Source organism: Manis pentadactyla, chromosome 11 (genome assembly GCF_030020395.1).
Source record: "Manis pentadactyla isolate mManPen7 chromosome 11, mManPen7.hap1, whole genome shotgun sequence".
NCBI lineage: Eukaryota > Metazoa > Chordata > Mammalia > Pholidota > Manidae > Manis > Manis pentadactyla.
The window spans coordinates 91,252,700-91,272,195 of record NC_080029.1 but is presented as its reverse complement, the minus strand read 5'-3'; the positions used below and the strand labels follow the sequence as shown (position 1 = coordinate 91,272,195).

Genomic DNA, 19,496 nt, shown 5'->3' with positions numbered 1-19,496 from the left:
GCTCCATTCCTCCCACTGTCTCTCTTCCCCTGGGCTCTCCCTGAGACTGTCCTTGCAGAATCCCAAAGGAATCTTGAGTGTCTTCAGAATGCCCTCTGGCTGAGCCATCCTTAGCCTGTCTGCATTCGGTCTTCTAGGAGGCAGGATGCCCTGGGGGAGTCCTGGCCCGAGTGTTCACTCTGCTGGGCACAGCTAGGTGCATATGGTGCCTCCAGAAGCAGGAGTGTCTTAGTCCGTTGGGGCTACTAAAAAAAATACCGCAGACTGGTAGGTTATAAACACAGATGCTTATTTCTCAGTTCTGGAGGCTGGAAGTCCAAGATCAAGGTACCAGGTTGCAGACAGCTGCCCTCTTACCGTATCCACACATTAGAAGGGCGAGGTTGCTCTCTAGGGTCTCTTGTATAAGGGCTCCACACTGGGGACCTAACTGCTTACCAGAGGCCCCTCTTCCCAACACCATTACTTTGGGGCTAGGATTTCAGGGGGACAGGATCATGCAGGGAGTTAACCTTGCCTCTGGGCCAAGGCTAATGGTTCTTTCTTTGCTCGGCAGCTCACAGTCTGAGCCCAGAGCTCAGAGCTCAACCTATAGGTTTCCCAGCTAAGCGTGCTGCTGAGAGGGTACCCTTCACAGCCACTTTGCTCAGGTAGGGCACCTGGGTATGTAGATGGGCAAGAGAGTCCTGAGCCTCCACGACTGGCATAGATACTGACCTCTTAAGCCCAGGGTCCTGGGACTCAGACCTACAGTGCCGGGTGTGGGGTAATCCACACCCCCACCCCCATTCAAGAGCCTCCACTACCCCTGAGAAATAGCAAATCCTAGCATCCACCCTGTCTGATGCAAACCCCTGCTTACTCAGCACGGACAACAGCCTCCAGGCCACAAGGCTCCCTTTCCCCCAATTCCACAGCTGTCCCCCACCCTGCTGGCTGAGGAAGCCACCTGTGTGCACTGATAGCCCCTTGCAGCCCTTGGAGTTCCTGCAGATGGCTGTCTCTGCAAAGGAAACTGCCCAAGGTTCCCACCGCCTTTCCAGCTCAGGGGAGACCCAAGGTGAGGGGTACCCCCGTTTCCCTCTGCAAATGCTAGAACACTTGCCTGGCTCCACCTAGGGCCCACACATCCCTCAGTCCTTGCTCTCCTCTTCCTCTGCAAAATGGAGCCTTCTTGCAGGACAGCCAGAGCCCTCCTGCACCCTTGTTCCTGCCCTTCCTCTCCCCTTTCATCCCCTCCACTTCCCCCAGTGCAGGGACCCCGACCTGCTCCGTGGGGAAAGGGAGCCTTACCCACCCTAGAAAGGGCCAGGAGCCAGGATGTCATCCAAATACACACAGAATCCAAGACCCACACTGTCTCATTTACACACACAAACCTGCACAGAGATACAACCTGCAACCTGCACACCCACACGGAGACGCCACACCGCCTCATGCCTGAGGAGCATTCAGTGGTCGCAGGTGGCAGCCCCAGTCATGGTCTCTGGTGAAATTTGTAATTATGCACTCCCACTCGTGCAGGGCCCCAGAGTTCCAATTCACAATTCAGATGATGTATTGCTGAGTAAACGGCTCTCATCCTGGACGCAGTAGCTTCTAAAGTTACCACAACTTCTAGCCACATGCCCAGAGCTGACAAATGTAGTGAGATGGGTCCTGAACCCAACCGTCTCCAGCCCACCCCACACACCACGGCCACTCCTACAAGCTGCCTGTCGGCTTCCTTTTCCACACCTCCCATCAATGTTAGCAGGAGGTGGGCTAGTCCAAGGGAGGCCAGAGGCCTGGGGCACCAGTGCTTGAAGAAGATTCTGGGGCAGCTAGGCCCTAAATTCACTCTGCCTATCTGTTCTCCCAACAGGCCTGGGCCCTGAAGTGAACTCTGAGTCAGCACCAAATCTCAGCACTACAAGCAAGGACACCCTTTAGTGACCAGAACAGGATTCAGGCCCCTCAGGACCAACCTCTGCAAGAGATGCTTCCTTGTTTGGGGACAGGCCCCACCAAGGCTGCAGCTTGCCAAAGTCACACCATTGGCACTGGTTTCTTTCTTTGGCTCATTTGGTCACGGGTTTGGCCACCTCTGCCATGGGACAGGAAGCAGCCCTGCCCCTTGTCCCCACCTGGGTGAGGACAGGGGTGCTGACTGACAGTGCCTGAGAATCTGCTCGCCTGGGCAGGAGCAGGGCCAGGGCCACAGCAGTGGGGAGCCCAGGCCAAGCCAGCCTCCTCCCTGCCTCCCTGCTTGGAGCTGGGGTCAGGGATGGGGCCTGAGTGGGGTAGATGGCCTGCTCTTCATGGGAAGGCCCGTGCTGACTTGCTAACTCTGTAAGGTACCTGGGGAGGTACTGTATTTCTCAAACCAGTCCTTGCCATGTGTATCTAAGAGCCTGGAGTGACGATCTCAGCACCACACGTTTGTATGTGACTCTGTAATATATAAAGTAGTTACTCAGGTAGCAAGGAAAGAAATCACTGGGCTCTGAGAGCGTATGTAAATACAGCCAACAGTGCTCTGGGCTAACCCCGTCTCTGCCCCTGGCTGCCACAGAACCCCTGAATCCTCTCCTTACTCGAAGAGGAAGCCCTCCCCAGCCGGCAACACAGGCCAGGCCCCAGTAAGCCCTGCAGCTGGTAGCCAATGAGACAGCGCCTCCCTCCTGGCCTGCGGAGGGCCTATCCGGGGGTGTCTGTAGCGGGGCTGCTGGTGGCTTCAGGGTCACATGGGGGGGGTGTACAGAGAGACTACATCCCTCAGACCCCTACAGTTCTCCACCCCAACTCAACCAGAGCAGCCAGCAGACTGGGAGTGAGCCTGAAAAAAAGAGCTGGGGCCATGGGGGCTGGGTGGGAGCCGAGGCCAGGGCATCGTCCCCTGCTGCACCCTCACTCCGGCCGGTGCTGCCCACGCCGCCTCCGCCGCTGCACGGCCTCACGCAGGGCCGCCAGCAGCTGCTCCCGGTTGTTGGAGATATTGTAATGTGTCAGGTGGAGCAGCTTGTCCACGTCCTCCTGGCTGTAGGTCACCTTCGAGTAGTGGTACGGGGAGTCAGTTGAAGACAGGTTCACCTCACCAGCCGCCGCCTCCTCAGCTGTGCGCTGGACCCCTGTTGGGGACAGTGCAGCCCAGGCATGGTGGGGTGAGGGCACTGCAGGGGGGACGGAGGGTGGGTCTGCGGTTGCCTGCGGAGTGGTGATAGGGTGGAGGGGCTGGGGTGGTGGCTCACCAGGCGCTGAGTACTCCCGGAAAGTGTCATTGACCAGGGGGAAGTGCAGCACAGCAGGGGCTTTGGGGTGGTCGGGGTCCAAGAACAGATGGCACTCCCGCGGCTGGTGCCCCTCCTCAGGGCCAGGCGAGATGGGCGGGAATGGAATACCCTGCTCCTGACAGAACTGGCCCAGGAGCTGCAGCTGCTGCAGGGCGGACAGAGGGGGCGTCAGACGGCTGGGCTGGGCCCATGGGGCTCCCCAGTCTCTTCAGTCCTGGGCTAAGGGCAGCTTAGACACGTGGCACTTAGTGCCCAAATGCCAGTCAGACTCCAGTGGACCCATCAGAACCAGGCCAGACTTGGAAAAATGCTCTAAACCTGACAGCCCTTCTGCAGCTCCTCTGGGCTCAAATGGGATGGGCTGCTAACAAGCCCTGGGTTCTGCAACTGGGAGGCAAAAACCTTCACTGGACCAACACAGAAACTCAAAGCAAGGGGTCCCAGAGGTCTAGGACCAAACCAGGGTACAGGTGCAGAGAAGGGCACCCAACTATAAAATACATTTAAAATCATCACCAGCTCCCCCTCATTACAACTTCCTGAGCAGAATCAAAGGCCCTGCTCAGAAGCCTAGGTCTTGCACTCACATGGTGACACTGTCACAGCCCCTAAGGGAAGGTGGACTGGATAACAGACTCTAAAGCAGATCTCCCCAGAGGCAGGAGCTAGGATGTCAGGCCAGCTGAGGCCAATCCAGGCCTGGGGTCACCCACCGCCTCCCCCCAGCTCACCTGAAAGGCTCCACCCAGGTTATAGTCCAGCGAAATGATGAGGTCCACATCCCGAGTGGGTCGCAGGAGGGGTGGACAGCTAGTGTTGACAAGGTAGCCAACATCCAGAAGGCAAAGGTAGGGCTCTGCAGGTGTCAGCTGGTTGGGGAGCCCATCCAGTTTGGAAGCTAGAAAGGTTGGGGGGATTGGATGGAGAGGCAGCTGTCACTGGGGCTGACGGCTCCACATGCATGGCTTAATGCCAGCAATTTGCTGCTGGTGGGATGAGACTTTGCCCTCTGGTCCCTGCTCCTTCCCACCGAAGTACTGCCCCTGCTTCCGAGGCCCTGCACCTGCCCTCTGATCCCCAACACAAAGAGAGGAAAAAGGGCTCCTGCTCCAAGCAGCCCAGGGAACTGAACTCAAAGGGCTTAGAGCCAATGGAGAGTATAGGTGTTTAGACCAGGAGCCAAGACTCAGGTGGCCATGGAAGGACTGGAGAACCAAGACCAGCTAGGGGAAAGCAAATACCTTTCCAGGAGGAGAAATAAGGATTCTGGAAATAATCCTTATGGAACTGGAGGCCACGAAGGAAATTGTGGGTGGCCTGGGCAAGTGGGCGCTGTGTCAGAAGGTCAGTGAAAAACTCAGCTATCCTGCCAGCCGCTGAGGGAGGCTCTTCTATCTTCAGAAGGGGGACTTGCTGCTTTTCTGCCCAGTCAAGAAGGGAGGAAGTAGGTCATCCTTCAGGAAATGGGAACCCCTGGACCTTTATCCCAGCCTCTGTGGACTCCCGAAGACCTGACAGCCAGCCTCTCCAGCCCCCAAATATAGGCCACTGGTCACCTCTCCGCATCCTTATGAGGAGCCCAGGCACCTACCCAAGCCGGCCCGATCCTGTGCCCAGTGGTCCCAGAACTGGCTGGGCTCTGAGGCCCAGTATAAACTGTCCTCAAGGTTGGCTGCATATAGGTTGCTCCAGATACCTGAGAAGACACGAGGGTAGGAGAGTCCCCCACCCCATCACAACCTGACCCTTCCCCACAGCCATTCTGGGCCAGGGAACAGCCCAGTGACTAATGGAAGCTCAAGCCCCACCCTCTCCCTCAGGCCCATTGTCCCCTCTACCCCAGCTTCTCTAGCCTTCCAGACGCACTCACCTTCCAGGAAGCAGATGCGGGGCTCAGGAAGCTGCTTCATCAGCCGCCCCATGAAGAACTCGGAGCCGAAGAGCTCAGAGGGGATGAAGGCGCCGTACTTGGGAAAGCCGACCTCGTAGGGGGAGAACTCACACCACTCTGGGACAAGGCCATACAGCCTCACTGTGAGGCCCAGCACTGAGGACCCTCAGGCACCAACGCACCCACCACGAGCTCCACGTCAGGGCAGCCTAGTGACCAGGAGGCTCACCCTTGTTGCTGGCACTCTGAGCATGTGGTCTAAGGCCTTTGCCCCCTTCTAAAGCCTGAGTGACTGGTAGGGTGACAGTCTCTGAAAAGCATGGAACCTGGCCAGAAGAGATGGGTGAACAGTTCTTTGGGCTACTCACCCCCAAATTCAAAGGTGGTCAGGTTCTGCCTCTTGGTGTTGAGGGCACAGTAGATGGGCAGAGGGTTCTGGCCACGACTCAGGGCCTCCCTCTGGTCTGAGAGTTTGTGGTGATGGGGCTGCAGGGACGATGATTTGAACCTAAAGCCATGGCTTCCCTGGGGCCTTTCCCACCTCCTGCTGCCCAGGACCGCTCCCTATCCCTGGACCTCACCCTGGCTTTGACCACCCCCTCTCCCCAGACTGCACCCCTCCCCACACCTCATCATGCAGCAGTGCCTCATTGATGAGGGCCCACAGGTTGGTGAAGCAGGTCGGATAGCCCAGGCGAGCACGCTCGGCCAGCTCCTGCCGGTAGCGCCACAGCTGCCTGGGGGCCAGCACGCCCAGCTTGCTCTTAGTCACCTGGGTCCTCAGCGACTCAGTGGGCCCTGACAGGTCCTTCTGAGACCACTCTGCATCCTCATAGAGGTTGGCCAAAGCCCTGGAAAAAGTCATAGCCAGGGGGATTGTCATTCAAGGGCCCCCACTGCGTGCCTTGGGCTCTCTATTCTAGGACAGCGGCCTTGCAGGCATCTTTCAAGGATCCCCCTAAACGTGTTTCCCTCTGGCACAGGCATTCCCCCAGCCTTTTCAATTTGGTCAGAGAGGCCTATGGGGTCTAAGAGAGTCCCACCTGTAGCAACCCCTGCCTCACCCTACTAGCCGTGCTCCCCCTACCCCAGCCATGCTCCTGAACTTAACCTGCCATGAGCTCACCAGGTGGAGCCTGAGGCCCCCGTGATGTAGGAGATGCAATCCAAGAGGCCTAGCTCCCTCAGGCCGGCCAGCTGCCCATACAAGGAAGTCATTGCCCGGATCCCACCACCAGTGGCCATGACAGCTACCACCGGGATCTGGAAGAGAGGACAGCCAGGCTTGGAGAGGCCTTAGCAGGGGGAGGCCAGGCCACAGGAAAAGGAGGTAGCAAAAGCCAGCTGGCTACTCAGCTTGCCCCCTAAGGCCGGTTAGATCTGATCAGGGCTCTTCAGACCAGCTCCAGTCACAAATAGCCTTACCGGGGTCAGGCTTGTCTGAGTTGAAGAACTCCAGGAAAAAAATGGGCCAGATAAGTCCCAGGCCTCATCTCCTCCCCTCTAATCCCTGAGGAGTCTGTGACTGATTTCTGGAAGGCGCAAGTCCACCTAAAAGGTACCCCACACAGCCACCCCTCTCCCTCTTGCAAGGAGAGCTCATTTCCCTAGCAGGTGAACCTATGGGGGCTGCCTCAGAGCAGCAGACAGCCCTCAGGCTGTATGTCTCACTAGGCCCAGTGTCAAAACCTAGACCAGGCCAAGGAGCAAGAGAAAATAGAAGGAAAGCCAGCCCAGCATGGCAGCCTGCAAGCTCCAGGTGCCTTGGGCAATGCTCTGCGTTCAATGTGATCAAGCTCCCGTTACCACCAAGCGAGAGGGAAGCAGCGCAGGGGCAGGCCGATGCAGGCAGGTCCCAGCCAGCTCTGGTCTGGATAGGGAACAAGCCATTCCACCATTCGGCTCTGGGCTGCAGCAAGCCCAACGATGCCACCCAATGCAGCCCAGACCCCAGACCTCGTCCTCTCGCAGGTCTCCGTCCAGCTGCAGGGCCTGCGTCAGGGCCCTGGCCACCACCTGCTTCCTCCTGCTCAGGAAGGCCTGCTCCTCGGCACAGGGCCCACAGCCAAGCCGCACAGCCAGATCCCTCGGTCTGGGGGGGAAGGAAGGGACCGTGAGGCAGCTGCCAGCCTCGTCGGGGAGAGGGACGCTGGCTCTGCCTTCCCTAAAAAGCCCACTGCCATCCTTTCTCTCCTATCTGCTCCCCAATTCTTCCCCTGCCTGTGTCCTGACTGAAATGTGACACGTGTGGCTGTGAGGGAGAGAAGGTGACCCCAGACCCACGTGGGGACACACTTGGAGAATGCAGCAAAGCGGATTCACAGGACCAGGAATCCACAGGCCAGTGACTAAAGAGCTCCCTCCAGGGCCTCAGGAGCAGACAGGCCTCTCGATGGCCCCACACCATAGATCCACTTCCACCTCTCAGCTTTTTTCCCTCATCCACCCAAAAATAACCCTCAATGGAATAGGACCTGGTGCTCCTGCCTCTTGGCGGTGAGAAGCTAGCCTTCCAGGCATGTGCAAGGAGGGCGAGTGACTCCTCTCATGAAGGTTAGCTAAGGTCCACCCACAACAGCTGTCACCCAAAAGGAAGTGCTTTCTCTCCTTTCTTGGTTTCCTTGCCCTCTCTGTGCCTCAAACTCTTCTCACCTACCACCTGTTTTTCCAGCCAAACATTTATCAAGTGCTTCTCAAGTGCCAGGCATTGGGCTAAGCACACACCCCTTCAACTAAAACAGAAAGACAAGTAAAAAGCTAACAAGAAGAATCTTTATCTGCTAAGGCTCCCCACACTTGGTGCTCCCCCCTGGGAGGAAATCACTGAGTGTCTCGCAAGGACTGGCAGCAACTATTCTGGGAGCCACCCGGTCTCTCCCGCTCGCTGCTCCAAGCTGAGTGCTGGCCAGCGGCCACCCACCGCGCTGCTCCCCTCACGCCCTTTCCCAGGGCCCAGCAGCTCTCACCCTTGTTCTTTATTCAGCTTCACCCTCATCAGGGGCTCCTGAAAAGCATGAATGCTCCAGTCACAACGGCTGGCCACCTGTTCCTCTCATCCCAGCCCGAGCCACACCCCATGCCCCTCAGGCCCCCAGCCATTACCACAGGGCCAGGCCTGAGGCTGGAAGGCAGGGATGGTCAGGGGGCCCCTCTCCCCAGAGCCTGGCCCAGCACTTGTCCAGGGTGCAGCCTGCAGACAGAAGTGCCACAGAAGCAGGCCAGCCCTTTAAGCCTGGGGCCCAGCCCTGCCTGTGCATCTGGCTTTCCTCCTCCAGGTGACCAAGTACCTGGGACATGGGGAAGACGAACCTCACCACTTGGCCAAAGGGCAGGGCCCTCAGGGGCACCTTCAGTTGCTCTTGGGGGGCATCCTGCAGGGAAGATTAAAGAAGACCCAAGAATTCTACCCAGCTGTTTCTGCAAGGACCTCACTGATTCCCTGGGAAGGACAGAGAGGGATCAGGAAGGGGACAGGAGGTAGACATCAAGCCCACACTCCTCCTAGGGTGTCTGATTCTGCCAGGGAGTGATGAGGGGGAGGCACTCAGAGGGAGCAGAAGGGCCACTGGGAGGAAGTGCTGAGGGAGGTGGGGAGAGGCTCTGCAGCCCCCTCGGGGGGGGGGGGAACGGCACGCTACCTGCACGTGAACATTCAGCTCTTGCTCCCAGCAGGCCGGGCAGTGGAAGCAGAAAGAGCCAGCACCCACTGAGGCCTCCTGTGGACCCTCAAAGGACCCAGGAACCGCAAGCTGAACTCTGCCCTTGGACTCTGGAAACAGGAACCAGAGCAGAGAGGCTGGAAATGGGATTTTGGCCCACAGAGGCCCTCATCCTGCCTATGGGGCCGGAGGGGCACCCCCTCCCCCAGCTGAGATGGAAGCTCTGGCCCAGGCTGAGGCTGGGCAATGGAACCCCCACATCCCTAGAGGACTAAGGGGAAAAGCTCCGGTCCTGGGGGACCCTAGCATGGATTCAACCCCCAACCCTTGCTCCTGTCTGGGGGAGCCAAGAGCAGCTACTGCAAGGTCCCCTCCCACCCCTTAGAAAGGAGAAGACGTGGGCAGCGGGCCAGGGCTCTCCTCGTATGTCAGGGACTCACCCTTCTGATCCTCTGCCTCCTCCAGCTGAACATGCAAGCAGCAGAGCTCCCGGGCCTGAGGCATTAAGAGAGCCCCTCAGATGCACACTCCTCCCCTCCTAGAGACCCCCACCTCCCAGTACCTGGTTCTTTCTCCTCAGCACTTTTATTTCCTTGGCCCTGAGTCACCAAACATTTGCTTGAGGTTATATCCTCTCAAGGAACTGAAATCCCAGGGCTCCCCAACTCAGCCCACCCCATGGTAGGCCGAGCTGCAGGCCTGAGGAGGAGGCTGGGCAGGAGGCACAAGGCAGGGCTTCTAGACTCACCACCAGGATGCCATTGCTGACAAGGTGCTCGGCACAGTCCATCCTGGAAAGGGCCCGCGGGACCCTTAGTGGGAGTCTGGTTGCCAGGTCTCACCCACCAAGGAGGCCTGGGCCTTCCTTCTCCACCCAGGAAAGGGAAGGATGTTGGCTCTGGGTGCACTGGGCTCGGTCCTTCCCAGAAGGAAGCACTCCCACCCAGGAACTGCCCCATGGCCCCTGACTCACAGGCTCTGCAGCCAAAATTCAACTTCCAGCTGCTCCTCACCCTGGAGAGAGAAAGAAGCAAGTGAAGCAGGGTGAGTGGAGAGTGTGTACAGATTCAGCCCAGAATCCACTGTCCATCTCCAGGCTGCTCTGCCCACCTTCTCTGGACTGCCCTTGGCTCAGGGGCCAAGAAAGAGGGTCGGGATGGGACTGCTCCTTGGTGGACAATAGCTTCTGGCTGCCAAAGGCCTCTGGGATGCCTAGAAGCCTGCACCACTCACTAGGGAAGAGGGCCATACCCAGCGACCCTCCAAAGCACCTCCCCTTCCACCTCCCAGGGCCGAGGCCCTCCGCACCCCAGCCGTAGCCTTGCCTGAGGGTTCAGTGAGAAGCTCTCACGGCGGAACTCCCCGGCCCGCAATGTCCCCACATCGAACAGCACTGACAACATGGGGTCATCGCTGGTCAGGAAGTCCTGGTCAAAGACTTGCAGCTGCACAATGTTCTGGAAGGCGAACAGAGTGAGGGGCTGAAGGAAGGAGCTGGGCATAGGTGGGGAACGAAGGCAGGAGGGATGGTGGTGGCGGGCGGACAGGGACAGCGAGCTGGGTCTGGTGCCTGGCCCACCTTGAGCTGACTGTGGATGCGGAAGTGAAAGCTCTGATTCCAGATGGGGTTGCTGCTGTTCTTGACTGTGCGTGTCTGGAACCTGTGGCTAGAGGCCGTGGGCAGCCACAGTGTCACATAGCAGTCAGAGGGGGTCACTGTAGAAAGGAAGGAGCACCAGCGATGGCCCAGAGCCCTTCCCAGCCCAGCTGCCCCAAGTCCACATCCTTCCATCACAGGCAACCCCAGGAGGCCTAGAGAACCGTGGAAGGGGATGGGGCAGGAGGCCAGAGGCGCAGAGGCTGAGGCCCGACCACAAAGTTCTACCCAGTACCTCTTCTCAGCACCCACTCCAGGACATCCTTCCATGCCCAGCCCTACTCATATCTCTTCCTATTGCTCCTGCCCCACCCTGAATCCAGCTGTAGAACCACTGGACTCACCTAGGTCCATGGAGGGCAACCCACGGGCCTGCAGGACACGAATGGTGAGCAGGCAGGTCCCAGGTACCTTAGCCTGCAAAGTGGGAGACAGGGAAACGCTGCTGCAGGCTAATGAGCCCAGAGGAGATAAGGGCCAAAGGGGAGGCTGGAGCAACTCCTCCAAGCCTAAGCCTGAACCAAAAGAACCAGCCCTGCCCAGCCCCAGGCCTGCCCTCCACCCAGCAGTCCTGAATGGGAAGGCGGCTATGGTTAATCTCAACGCTTGCCGACACTGACACAACACTCTGAGCAGGCTCTGGCCCAAGGGCTTTATGTATATTAACTCATTTAATCATACAACCATCCTGTGTACAGACCACTTATTATGACCAAGCCCACAAGGAAACAGGTGCAGAAAAGCTAAGCAGTCACATGCCCGAGGTCCACAGCTAGGATTGGACCAGGCTAGCTCAGCTGCATGGGGAGATGGGGGCCTCAGGGCTGACAGTGATGGATGTGCTGCTCCAGCTCTGCCCCCGGACTCCATCAGGGCCTTTCTGAGTCAGGGCCGAAGGCCAAAAGGAAGGATTGGTCGGCACAGGCTTCCCTGCTGTGGCACACCTGCCCGGGTCCATATGCCCAGACCCAGGGTCATGAGTGTGGATGGAGCTGCCCAGGGACCCCCACACTTACCTGCTTCCAGTTCCTGACACAGTACCCTTTCGTCTCTCCACCCCCATTCCCAGCTCATCCCTCATAAGCAGCCTTGAGGCTGGTCTTGGATGATGGAGAGCCTGGGGTGGGGTGGGGTGGCAGGGTAATAAGGCTACAGGGGTGGGGGAGGCAGGCATGCCAGGGTTCGGCCTGGCCTTGGGCCCCCTGGTTGAGCTGCTCTTGGCCAGGACACAACCTGGAAATGCTCTCTGCTAGGGTAGGAACAATAGTTACCAGCTCATGTCACCTACAGGCTGGCAAGCCTTCCAGGTCCTCTAAGGTCAGCCTAAAGACGGGGTCCCTGGGCAGCTCCATCCACACTCATGACCCTGGGTCTGGGCATATGGACCCGGGCAGGTGTGCCACAGCAGGGAAGCCTGTGCTGACCAATCCTTCCTTTTGGCCTTCGGCCCTGACTCAGAAAGGCCCTGATGGAGTCCGGGGGCAGAGCTGGAGCAGCACATCCATCACTGTCAGCCCTGAGGCCCCCATCTCCCCATGCAGCTGAGTCAGGAGCTTTGGAGCAGCCACCTCCTTCTGGGGCCCCAGGATGGTAGCTCGGAGCTAGGGTTCTCAGGCCCCAGATCCATGGTATCAGGGGGCCCTGACTGGAACTCAGCTCTCAGGCAGGAAGAACTCAGGACACTCCCTCATCCCAAGACCCTGCCTCTTCTCTGGCTCCTGCTCGCCGCTCTGGTCCACGGCTGGGAAACCCTCCGGACACCTGAAGAAGCCCGCAGCTTCCCTGAGAAGCAGCATTAACCAGGCCCTGGAGATAGCGGGTCGGAGTGGGCGCCCAGTGCCCTCCCGAGTCTTACCGGAGCCATGAGGCTGTCCTCAGAAGCCAGGAACGATGTGCAGCGCCTACAGGGGAGGACTGCCAGCTCTTTAACTGAGAGCCAGGGATGTCTCAGCTGGCTGCAAGCTCCTCCTGGTTCCTCCCAACCACCTCCGCTCCACCCGAGCCTCACCCCTACTCCGGGACAGACACCAAAGACCCATCCCCTCCATCCATCGCCACTGTGCCTACCCACCCAGCGCTGCTCTCCCTTCTTGGGCCTAGAGATGCCCACAGGACAACTTGTCATCAGAGGCTGAACAGGAGACTAGAAGGAGGGCCTGCTGAGGCCTGGAAGGCAGGCAGTGGGCCCAGGGCAGCAACACATGGGAGAGCTGTGTCCCCTGTCACAGGGCCTTTCGAAACCTCCCAGCGCCAGTACAACAGGAATGCCCAGTCTTGACTGTAGCGCTTGGCCAATCTGAGAGGAGTGCCCCAGGCCCCATCGTAAGCTGGCAAGGGTGTGGTCTGCTCTGCAAACAGCCCTTCAAAGCCATGCGCAGGCTGCCTCCGCCCAGTGGGGGATGAGGCCTCTGGGTTGGCTATTCCATCTCCAGGACCAGGTTGGCTGGGGAAGGGAGGGGATCTGAGTGTGGAGACCCCTGGGGAAGGAGCGGGCAGGAGTTTCTGTCCCCTCCACCCTGTGCTTGCCGTGAGAGGAACAGTGGTGACCCTCAGGGCCCCAGACCCCACACGCCCTGGAGCTGGGGGACAGTGCACAAGGCCGGGGCAAAGCTCTGAATAGCATGACAAGCCCTGTGTCGATGAGCCTGTGCCGGAGTCAGAGACAGACCGAGGTCAGCCTGCTTGCCCGGGAGGGGCTGTGACGGCTGGCACGGATAGAGGGGTCTTGGCAGCAGAGCTCCTCAGGCCCAGGCCTGGACCCAGCCCTCACCCCCCAATTAGTCATCCCGAAACTTGTCCCTGAACCGACCAGCCCAGCCCACGGAAGGCGACTGCAAGAGGGAGTCCAGGCACACGTGAATCACAGCTACCTTTTATTGAACGCTTCCTCTGTACCAGCCCTATGCTGTCCTTACGGACGTCACCTCCAAGCCCCACGACACCGCATAAGACAGGAACCAACACCATCTGTGTTTTACAGATAGGACACCGATACTCGGGCCAAGCTCACCGTGCTGGTGAGAGGTGGTGCTGCACCTGAAGCCCCACTCCTCCAGGGCAGGCTCCTGCCTCACCTGTGTGGCAACTTCCCGAGCCCACGCCCAGACCTGCCTGGCACCGCCTGGTCCTCCTGACCACCTCCCCAAATCCTCCAAAGCTGATCCCAAGCCAAGCTAGGCCAACAGCCAAAAATCTCTGACTCCAGGTTGCTTCTAGAATTGACCTGGTCTGGGAGGGCACAACCTTTTCCATGAGCCGTCCTTGGTAATGCTCACCAGGGCTCTCAGTCGAGGCCTGAGGCCTTAGTGAGGGAGTCGAGGAGCTGGAAGTAACTGTACTTGAGGTCGTACTCCATGTCATACCAGAAATTCACTGAGGGGAGAACAGAGACCTGAGCATGAGGGTCCCCCTTTTAACCTACAGCCTCCCCAGCCCATCCTCCAGATGCCCTGCTGGGCCTGCCACTAGGTGACCAGGGAAGCTCCTCACCAGCAATGCAGCCATGGGACTGCTGGACATGGTGGAACCACAGGGCTGGCAGGTAGAGTATCTCACCAGCCTGCACTGTGCAGCAAAGAGCCTGGGCCTCACTGTAGCGGGGGTAACGGGCCAGATCTGGAGCCAAAGGGTCCAGGGGGATCCACGGTACCTGGGGACACAGTGGATGCCAGGGAGCAGGTCCAAAGCCCCCGGGCCCTCCAGTCAGTCCCTTCCAAAGGAAAATACCATGTGCCCTGCTCTGCTCCTCACTGGAAGGCTCCAGACTTAGGGACTTTCCAGAGAAAGGCACCACCTTCCCAACTTTTTGTGCCTCAGGGCCCAGGCTTCTACCCTTCCCCCTCCCTGGGCACAGGAACAAGGCTGAGACCTTCTCCATGGCCTCTTCATCCACCATCTTAAAGGAACCCTCTGTAGTTAACTGGTAGGTTGCCGGTGTATACAGCTCTGCAAACAGAGGGAGAAAGGTATGAGGGCCACTGAATGGCCATGTGCCAGCCACTCTCACTCGTTCCCTGGGTGTAGGGGTCCTACTGCAGTGGAGACACTGCGCCCACACCTCAGGCCTGGGGATCAGTGTGCCCAGGGCCAACCACTCCCCAGCCCCTGAGGGCCGCGTCCCCTACCATATGGGATGAAGGGCCGGTCGCTGGGTGGGTGCAGCAGGAAGTGTTTCTCCCCTGAGACCACGCAGTAGAGGTTCTCATAGTGGTCCTTATGCACTGCCAACAAAAAGAAAGCCCAGTGGGCAGGACTGAGGAGCAGGGCACTGATCTAGGAAACAGCACTTGAGCAAACAGGGTTCTCTTGAGCTCACCCCCTGAGCTAGCTGCCCTTCAGAGCACTTTGTAGGGGCTTGTGAGAAACCCTCTAGCCCCAGGGCCACGGAAGGTTCCCCAACCTGAGCTGTCAGTGGAGGCCCCCCTCCAGAATCCCAGAGGAAATCTTAGAGCACAAACTTCCATCCAGGGCCAACCTTCTACTCTACGCTTCCTCTTCTCGCACCCGCGCCGACCCCCCGACCTTTGTATTCCGGACACCTACGAGCGGTCACTGCAGCTGCCTCCCCCAGCCAGAAGTTCACAGCGTCAGGCAGCTTTCCTGTGGGTCCGAGGGAAGAGGGCCAGTGAGGAGAGGGAGTCCCCAGAGGCCAAGCTGGGAACAACCACCACGCAGGAGGGCTGGGCCAGTCCAGGAGGAGGGGCAGAGGTGGGCGAGCTCAGGAAGAGGCCTCCCTCCCCTGGGGCGGAAGGAAGGGAGGGCAGCGACCTCTAGTGGTTCACTGACTTGAAGGCCTGGGGATGCAGGCTGTCCACAACACCTGATGCTGTGGGGCCAGGAGTGTGGGCCGAGCCATCACAGAAGGGAGGGAAGCAGCAGGCAGGCTGACCCCTTCCTTCCCCATTCTTTTCTGCCCAGCCCGGCCTGCTCATGCAGGGTCTGGCCGGCTCACCCAGTGCCTCAGAGGCCCAGGGCACGTGGGGCTCCAGATCGGGCAGCAGCTGGGGCAGCTCGCCGGGCAGGTTGGAGCACTGTTTCTGCACGTAGAGGACTCCTGGGTGTTGGGCTTGACCCTCCAGCACATCCAGCACGCAGCTCAGGGGCAGGCGGCGCTCGGCAGGCATCACAAAGCGGTCCCCTCGCACTGCATCCGCGTAACCATCCGGGGTCACAGCCACGCTCACCTCCGTGGAGCCTACTGTGGCTCTGGAGGAATGGACATTCAGCCCACGGCTAGCTGCCACAGCGCACCACCCACATCCCACCCAGGCAGCTCCCACCTGAGGTAGGGAAAGGACCACTTCTGGAGCGCCGGCCAGTGCTTCAGAGCGTTGCGGATGACACAGGGCCTGCTGGGGCAGACCCAGTCCCGGAAGAACTGGAGTGGAGTTGGGGGCTCACTCAGGTAGGGCACAGCAAGAGGCACGCTGAGCTCTGTGGGAGAAGGGATGGGGAGCTGAAGCCAACAGCACCCAGTTGCTGCCCACTGCCTGCGTTTAAGAGATGCCCACCCTGGATCAGCCACACTGTCACTGGGCAATGCCCACTGGGACAAAGGAACAACCAGGAATTGAACACAGAGGGAAGTTTCAAGGAGAAAGCAAAAAGCACCCATAAACACACTAGGATAGGCCACAAAAACCACGGGGCCAGAAGCTGCTGCCCAGCCCATAACCCAAGCCCTCCACGGGATCGTGCCCGGCCCTGCACAGCAGGCACCCAGCTTCCCCACTCTGTGGAGTGGCCGGCCTCCTGGCATCCACTAGGAAAGGCAGCCAGTGAGGCAGTGCTAGGAGCTCCAGAGCAAGGAGAGCTGAGGCCCCAAGGCCACAGGCTGGTGTGGGCGGCCAAGGCTCTGGGAAACACCCTCCAACAGGGATAGGCACTGAGCACCTGGAGTGTATTTAGCACTTGGCCTGGCCAACGTGGAGGCATCAAGGAGAAGCTTACAACCTAACTGGGGAGACAGACTGCCACACAAAACCACAGGAGGAAAAGCAAGGGCTGAACTGTGTTTGGAAGAGCATCACCTGTGCTGATGTCTATAGTGGCCTTTTGTCATGCTAAATAAAAATCTCTTCTTTTTGATTCTTCCTTCTCCCTCACTTGTTATCCTATTGATCATAGTGGCCTTTATGCACTGCCAACAAAAAGAAAGCCCAGTGGGCAGTCCCATTGATTCTGCTTCCTATGTCTCTCGAATCACCCTTTCTCCATCTTTCCTCCACAAGCTACTTCTGCTGGGTCCTCAAATACTGCTTTGATGAGGCTTCCTTCCTTGGCCACCCTTTTAAAAACTGTAACCTGCCCCCAACAATCCTTATACCTCTTCCCTTCTGTTCCCTCTGCCTATTATTTATCACCACCTAACATACTGCATGTCTCACTTTCTCATTCACCCAAACTGAGTATCAGTCTACCTCTCTTGCTAAAATGTAAACTCCATGAGGGCAGGGAGGCTTGTTCACTGGTATATTACCAGGACCTATATGGTACCTAGCACACAGCAGGTGTTTGGTATATTTCTTAGTGGTGAGATGAAAAGTTTCCAACACCTCCTAGCTGGATGGTTCCTGCAGTGAACTAGCTGGTTTCTCTGACTAAATCCACTCCCTCTCAAAGCATCCCTTACCCTGGCCCCAGACATCTTCTTAACATACAATCTCACGGTGTCATACCCCTAGTTAAAAAATCCTTTGATGGCTCAACCCTACTCCTTACAAATACAGTCTGTCTTAGCATGCATCCAAGGTACTCTGCGATCAGGCCCAACCTACTTTTCCAGCCTGGTTTCCTCCTGTCTGGTGCCTGCCCCTTCTCACACACTCTCTACTCAGGTGGTGCTAAACTTTGATCCTGCTGGTCAGTCAGACTGCAATGCCTTTTCCCTGGCTTTTTACACAGTGTACGGGGCTTCACTTTGTTGGCTTCATCCTTGAGGTTCAGCCCAAATGTCCTGATGGCCAGTAACCAGTTATTGTATCCTGCTCCAAGCAGCCACCACACTCATTTTCACCTCTGAGTTCATGATGTCTCTCTCTCACAGCCGTCTCCACACTGGTCATCTCTGCCTTGCAGTCGGCTGGAAAGTGAATTGAATGTCTTTACATCAAAAATTGGAACTGAGTGGGAAGACCCTGGTGGGCCCAGGAAAACTGCAAAGAGCTGGCATAGGTGCTCACTTCACTGGCTAGAGAGAGAAGATGTAACCTGCCCCACAGATAAGGCAGCAAAGGGGAGGAAACTGGCAAAGGGCCTTCTGAGTCATGCCAGCCCATCAAAGCAGTTGTGTTGTACGGGATGGTGGGTGGCATTCGGGGCTCCAAATCTTCCTAGAACTGTCACTGGGATGCTTAAAATACCTGGAAACTGCAAATTCTTTCTTTGGTTCCTCCCTCCCTCCCTCCCTTCCCTTCCTTTCTTTTTTACCCCTCAGATTTTCTGCAACTAGTCCAGTTTCACTTTCTCACCATTTAATAGCTTTCCTTTAAGGAAAGGCCACTGTTCCCTCCTGGGGCTTCAAAGTGAGAGAATTTCAAAAGGGAGGCAAACAATTGTTTTGGCCCAACAATTCTTCTGCTAGGAATTTAACGAAAAACAAACAAACAAACATGTGCCCAGTGACTGCCTCAGGCACACAGGCCTCTTCACAGTTCCTTGAACATAGACACACTCCACCTTAGGGCATTTGTCCATCTGGAATTGTCTTCTCTCAGATGTCTGCAGGCTCACCCTCTCCTTCTTCAAGCCTGTGCTCAAATGTTCCCTTATCAAGGAGGCGCACCTACTCTGACCATCTTATTGAACCTTGTCACCTGTCCCCCACTCCCACATCCTAAGGCTCTTCATTCTGCTTTACTTTTTCCCCATAGCACTTATCTTCTAACCCATTTCTTCTACTATATAGTTAACTCACTTAGTGTGACTATAGCTGTCTGTCCCCTCACTTAGAACATAAGCTCTTATGAGGGCAGAGATTTGTTTTATTCAGTGGTGTATCTTAAACACATTGAACAGAGACTGGAACACTGAAGTGCTTAATAACTATTTGTTAAATGAATACTTGAAATACTCGTTGCAGCATTATCTAAAAAATTGATTGGAAATGGCCTAAATGCCTATCAACAGTGGGCCGATTAAGTAAATTACAGCACTAATATACAGGTGCGATAAAGGCTAAGGTAAAAGGGATATGGAACAGTCTTCATGATACATGCTGCAGAAGAATGTTTAGCAAACTATCATTTGTATAAAAAGGAAGTACAGAGTCATACGTGTGTGTGAACGTAAATAGTGTGTTTGGTAGGATGCAAACTGGAGCCTTGAACTGGAGGGAAGCTTACTTTATATATAAATGCATTGTTTTCTAAACCAGGGGCCTGTGCTAATTCAGTGGTAAAATAGAAAGAAAAAAGGAGGGGAGGTAGGGAGGAAGGGATAGAAGGGGAAAAAAATAAAGGCCAAGCAGAGGAAAAGCCAGGAATCACTTAGAGTTACCTACAATTCTCCCAAAGCTCCACACCACTCCCAGCTTGGAGGAGTCTGTTCCCTGAATAACAAATTCCAGCAGGGGTTCAGAAAGGGAGAATCGGACCACCTGAAGAGTAAAGCTTCGCCACAGGAAAGGCTGGGAAGGGCAAAGATTGCGCGGGGCTGATGATGGGAACACCAGGACAGCAGCAGGGAAAAGACGGGACCGGCCTTGGGAATAAATGCGAACAGTCACGCCCAGGAAGAACGAGGGCCTGCGAACACCGGCGGAGGGAGCGTGTGTGACGGAAGTGAGCAGAGGGGGAACTGTCGGTCAGTCACGTGCACCAGGTTCTGCGCTCCTGGAAAACAGGAACTAGGGTGCGAGGCGGTGTCGGCGACCCAGGAAGGACCGGGGCGCTTCCGCCTCGGAGCCAAGGCCTCTCCCGCGTCCTGAGGGAACCCACTCACCCCTGGCCGCAGCCGGGAATTCTCGTAACTCCTTCCGGACGGCTTCCAACGCCGCTTCTGCCATGACGCCGCCGCCG

At 57.3% G+C, this 19,496-nt stretch overlaps 2 protein-coding genes across 7 annotated transcripts; both read right to left on the bottom strand.

The window, feature by feature from the left end:
- Nucleotides 1–265: 265 nt before the first annotated feature.
- PLA2G4B (phospholipase A2 group IVB) lies at nt 266–12,819 on the bottom strand. Of its 6 annotated transcripts, none has more exons than XM_036923763.2 (21): nt 12,547–12,819; nt 12,335–12,393; nt 10,824–10,896; nt 10,402–10,538; nt 10,148–10,279; nt 9,796–9,836; nt 9,571–9,613; nt 9,263–9,317; nt 8,802–8,932; nt 8,451–8,534; nt 8,130–8,167; nt 7,120–7,255; nt 6,290–6,426; nt 5,792–6,014; nt 5,532–5,649; nt 5,143–5,280; nt 4,864–4,968; nt 4,514–4,693; nt 4,004–4,170; nt 3,231–3,417; nt 266–3,110 (listed from the first exon to the last, which is right to left on the bottom strand). In XM_036923763.2, the coding sequence occupies exons 1-21, from the start codon at nt 12,602–12,604 to the stop codon at nt 2,890–2,892; spliced, it is 2,463 nt and encodes an 820-aa protein (XP_036779658.2). In that variant the 5' UTR covers nt 12,605–12,819; the 3' UTR covers nt 266–2,889. The 6 variants fall into 6 exon arrangements, with proteins under 6 accessions (XP_036779658.2, XP_036779659.2, XP_057344703.1 ...); XM_036923764.2 differs by having other exon boundaries at nt 12,335–12,380; XM_057488720.1 differs by having other exon boundaries at nt 12,335–12,380; nt 12,551–12,819.
- JMJD7 (jumonji domain containing 7) lies at nt 10,843–19,496 on the bottom strand. Its single transcript, XM_057488722.1, has 9 exons — nt 19,420–19,496; nt 15,759–15,912; nt 15,431–15,684; nt 15,022–15,078; nt 14,604–14,699; nt 14,348–14,424; nt 13,969–14,128; nt 13,350–13,851; nt 10,843–10,896 (listed from the first exon to the last, which is right to left on the bottom strand). The coding sequence occupies exons 1-8, from the start codon at nt 19,481–19,483 to the stop codon at nt 13,763–13,765; spliced, it is 951 nt and encodes a 316-aa protein (XP_057344705.1). The 5' UTR covers nt 19,484–19,496; the 3' UTR covers nt 10,843–10,896; nt 13,350–13,762.

Excerpts from the sequence above, each read along its gene's own strand:
- PLA2G4B (XM_036923763.2), bottom strand. The coding sequence starts at position 12,604 with ATGACAAGTTGTCCTGTGGGCATCTCTAGGCCCAAGAAGGGAGAGCAG. Across the intron at positions 8,535-8,801 it reads AGCTGAATGTTCACGTGCAG|GATGCCCCCCAAGAGCAACT; the intron begins GTAGCGTGCCGT and ends TCTTCCCTGCAG. Across the intron at positions 4,171-4,513 it reads TTATTTCTCCTCCTGGAAAG|CTTCCAAACTGGATGGGCTC; the intron begins GTATTTGCTTTC and ends CAACCTTTCTAG.
- JMJD7 (XM_057488722.1), bottom strand. The coding sequence starts at position 19,483 with ATGGCAGAAGCGGCGTTGGAAGCCGTCCGGAAGGAGTTACGAGAATTC. Across the intron at positions 14,425-14,603 it reads CCGGCCCTTCATCCCATATG|AGCTGTATACACCGGCAACC; the intron begins GTAGGGGACGCG and ends CTCTGTTTGCAG. Across the intron at positions 14,129-14,347 it reads ATGAAGAGGCCATGGAGAAG|GTACCGTGGATCCCCCTGGA; the intron begins GTCTCAGCCTTG and ends CTGTGTCCCCAG.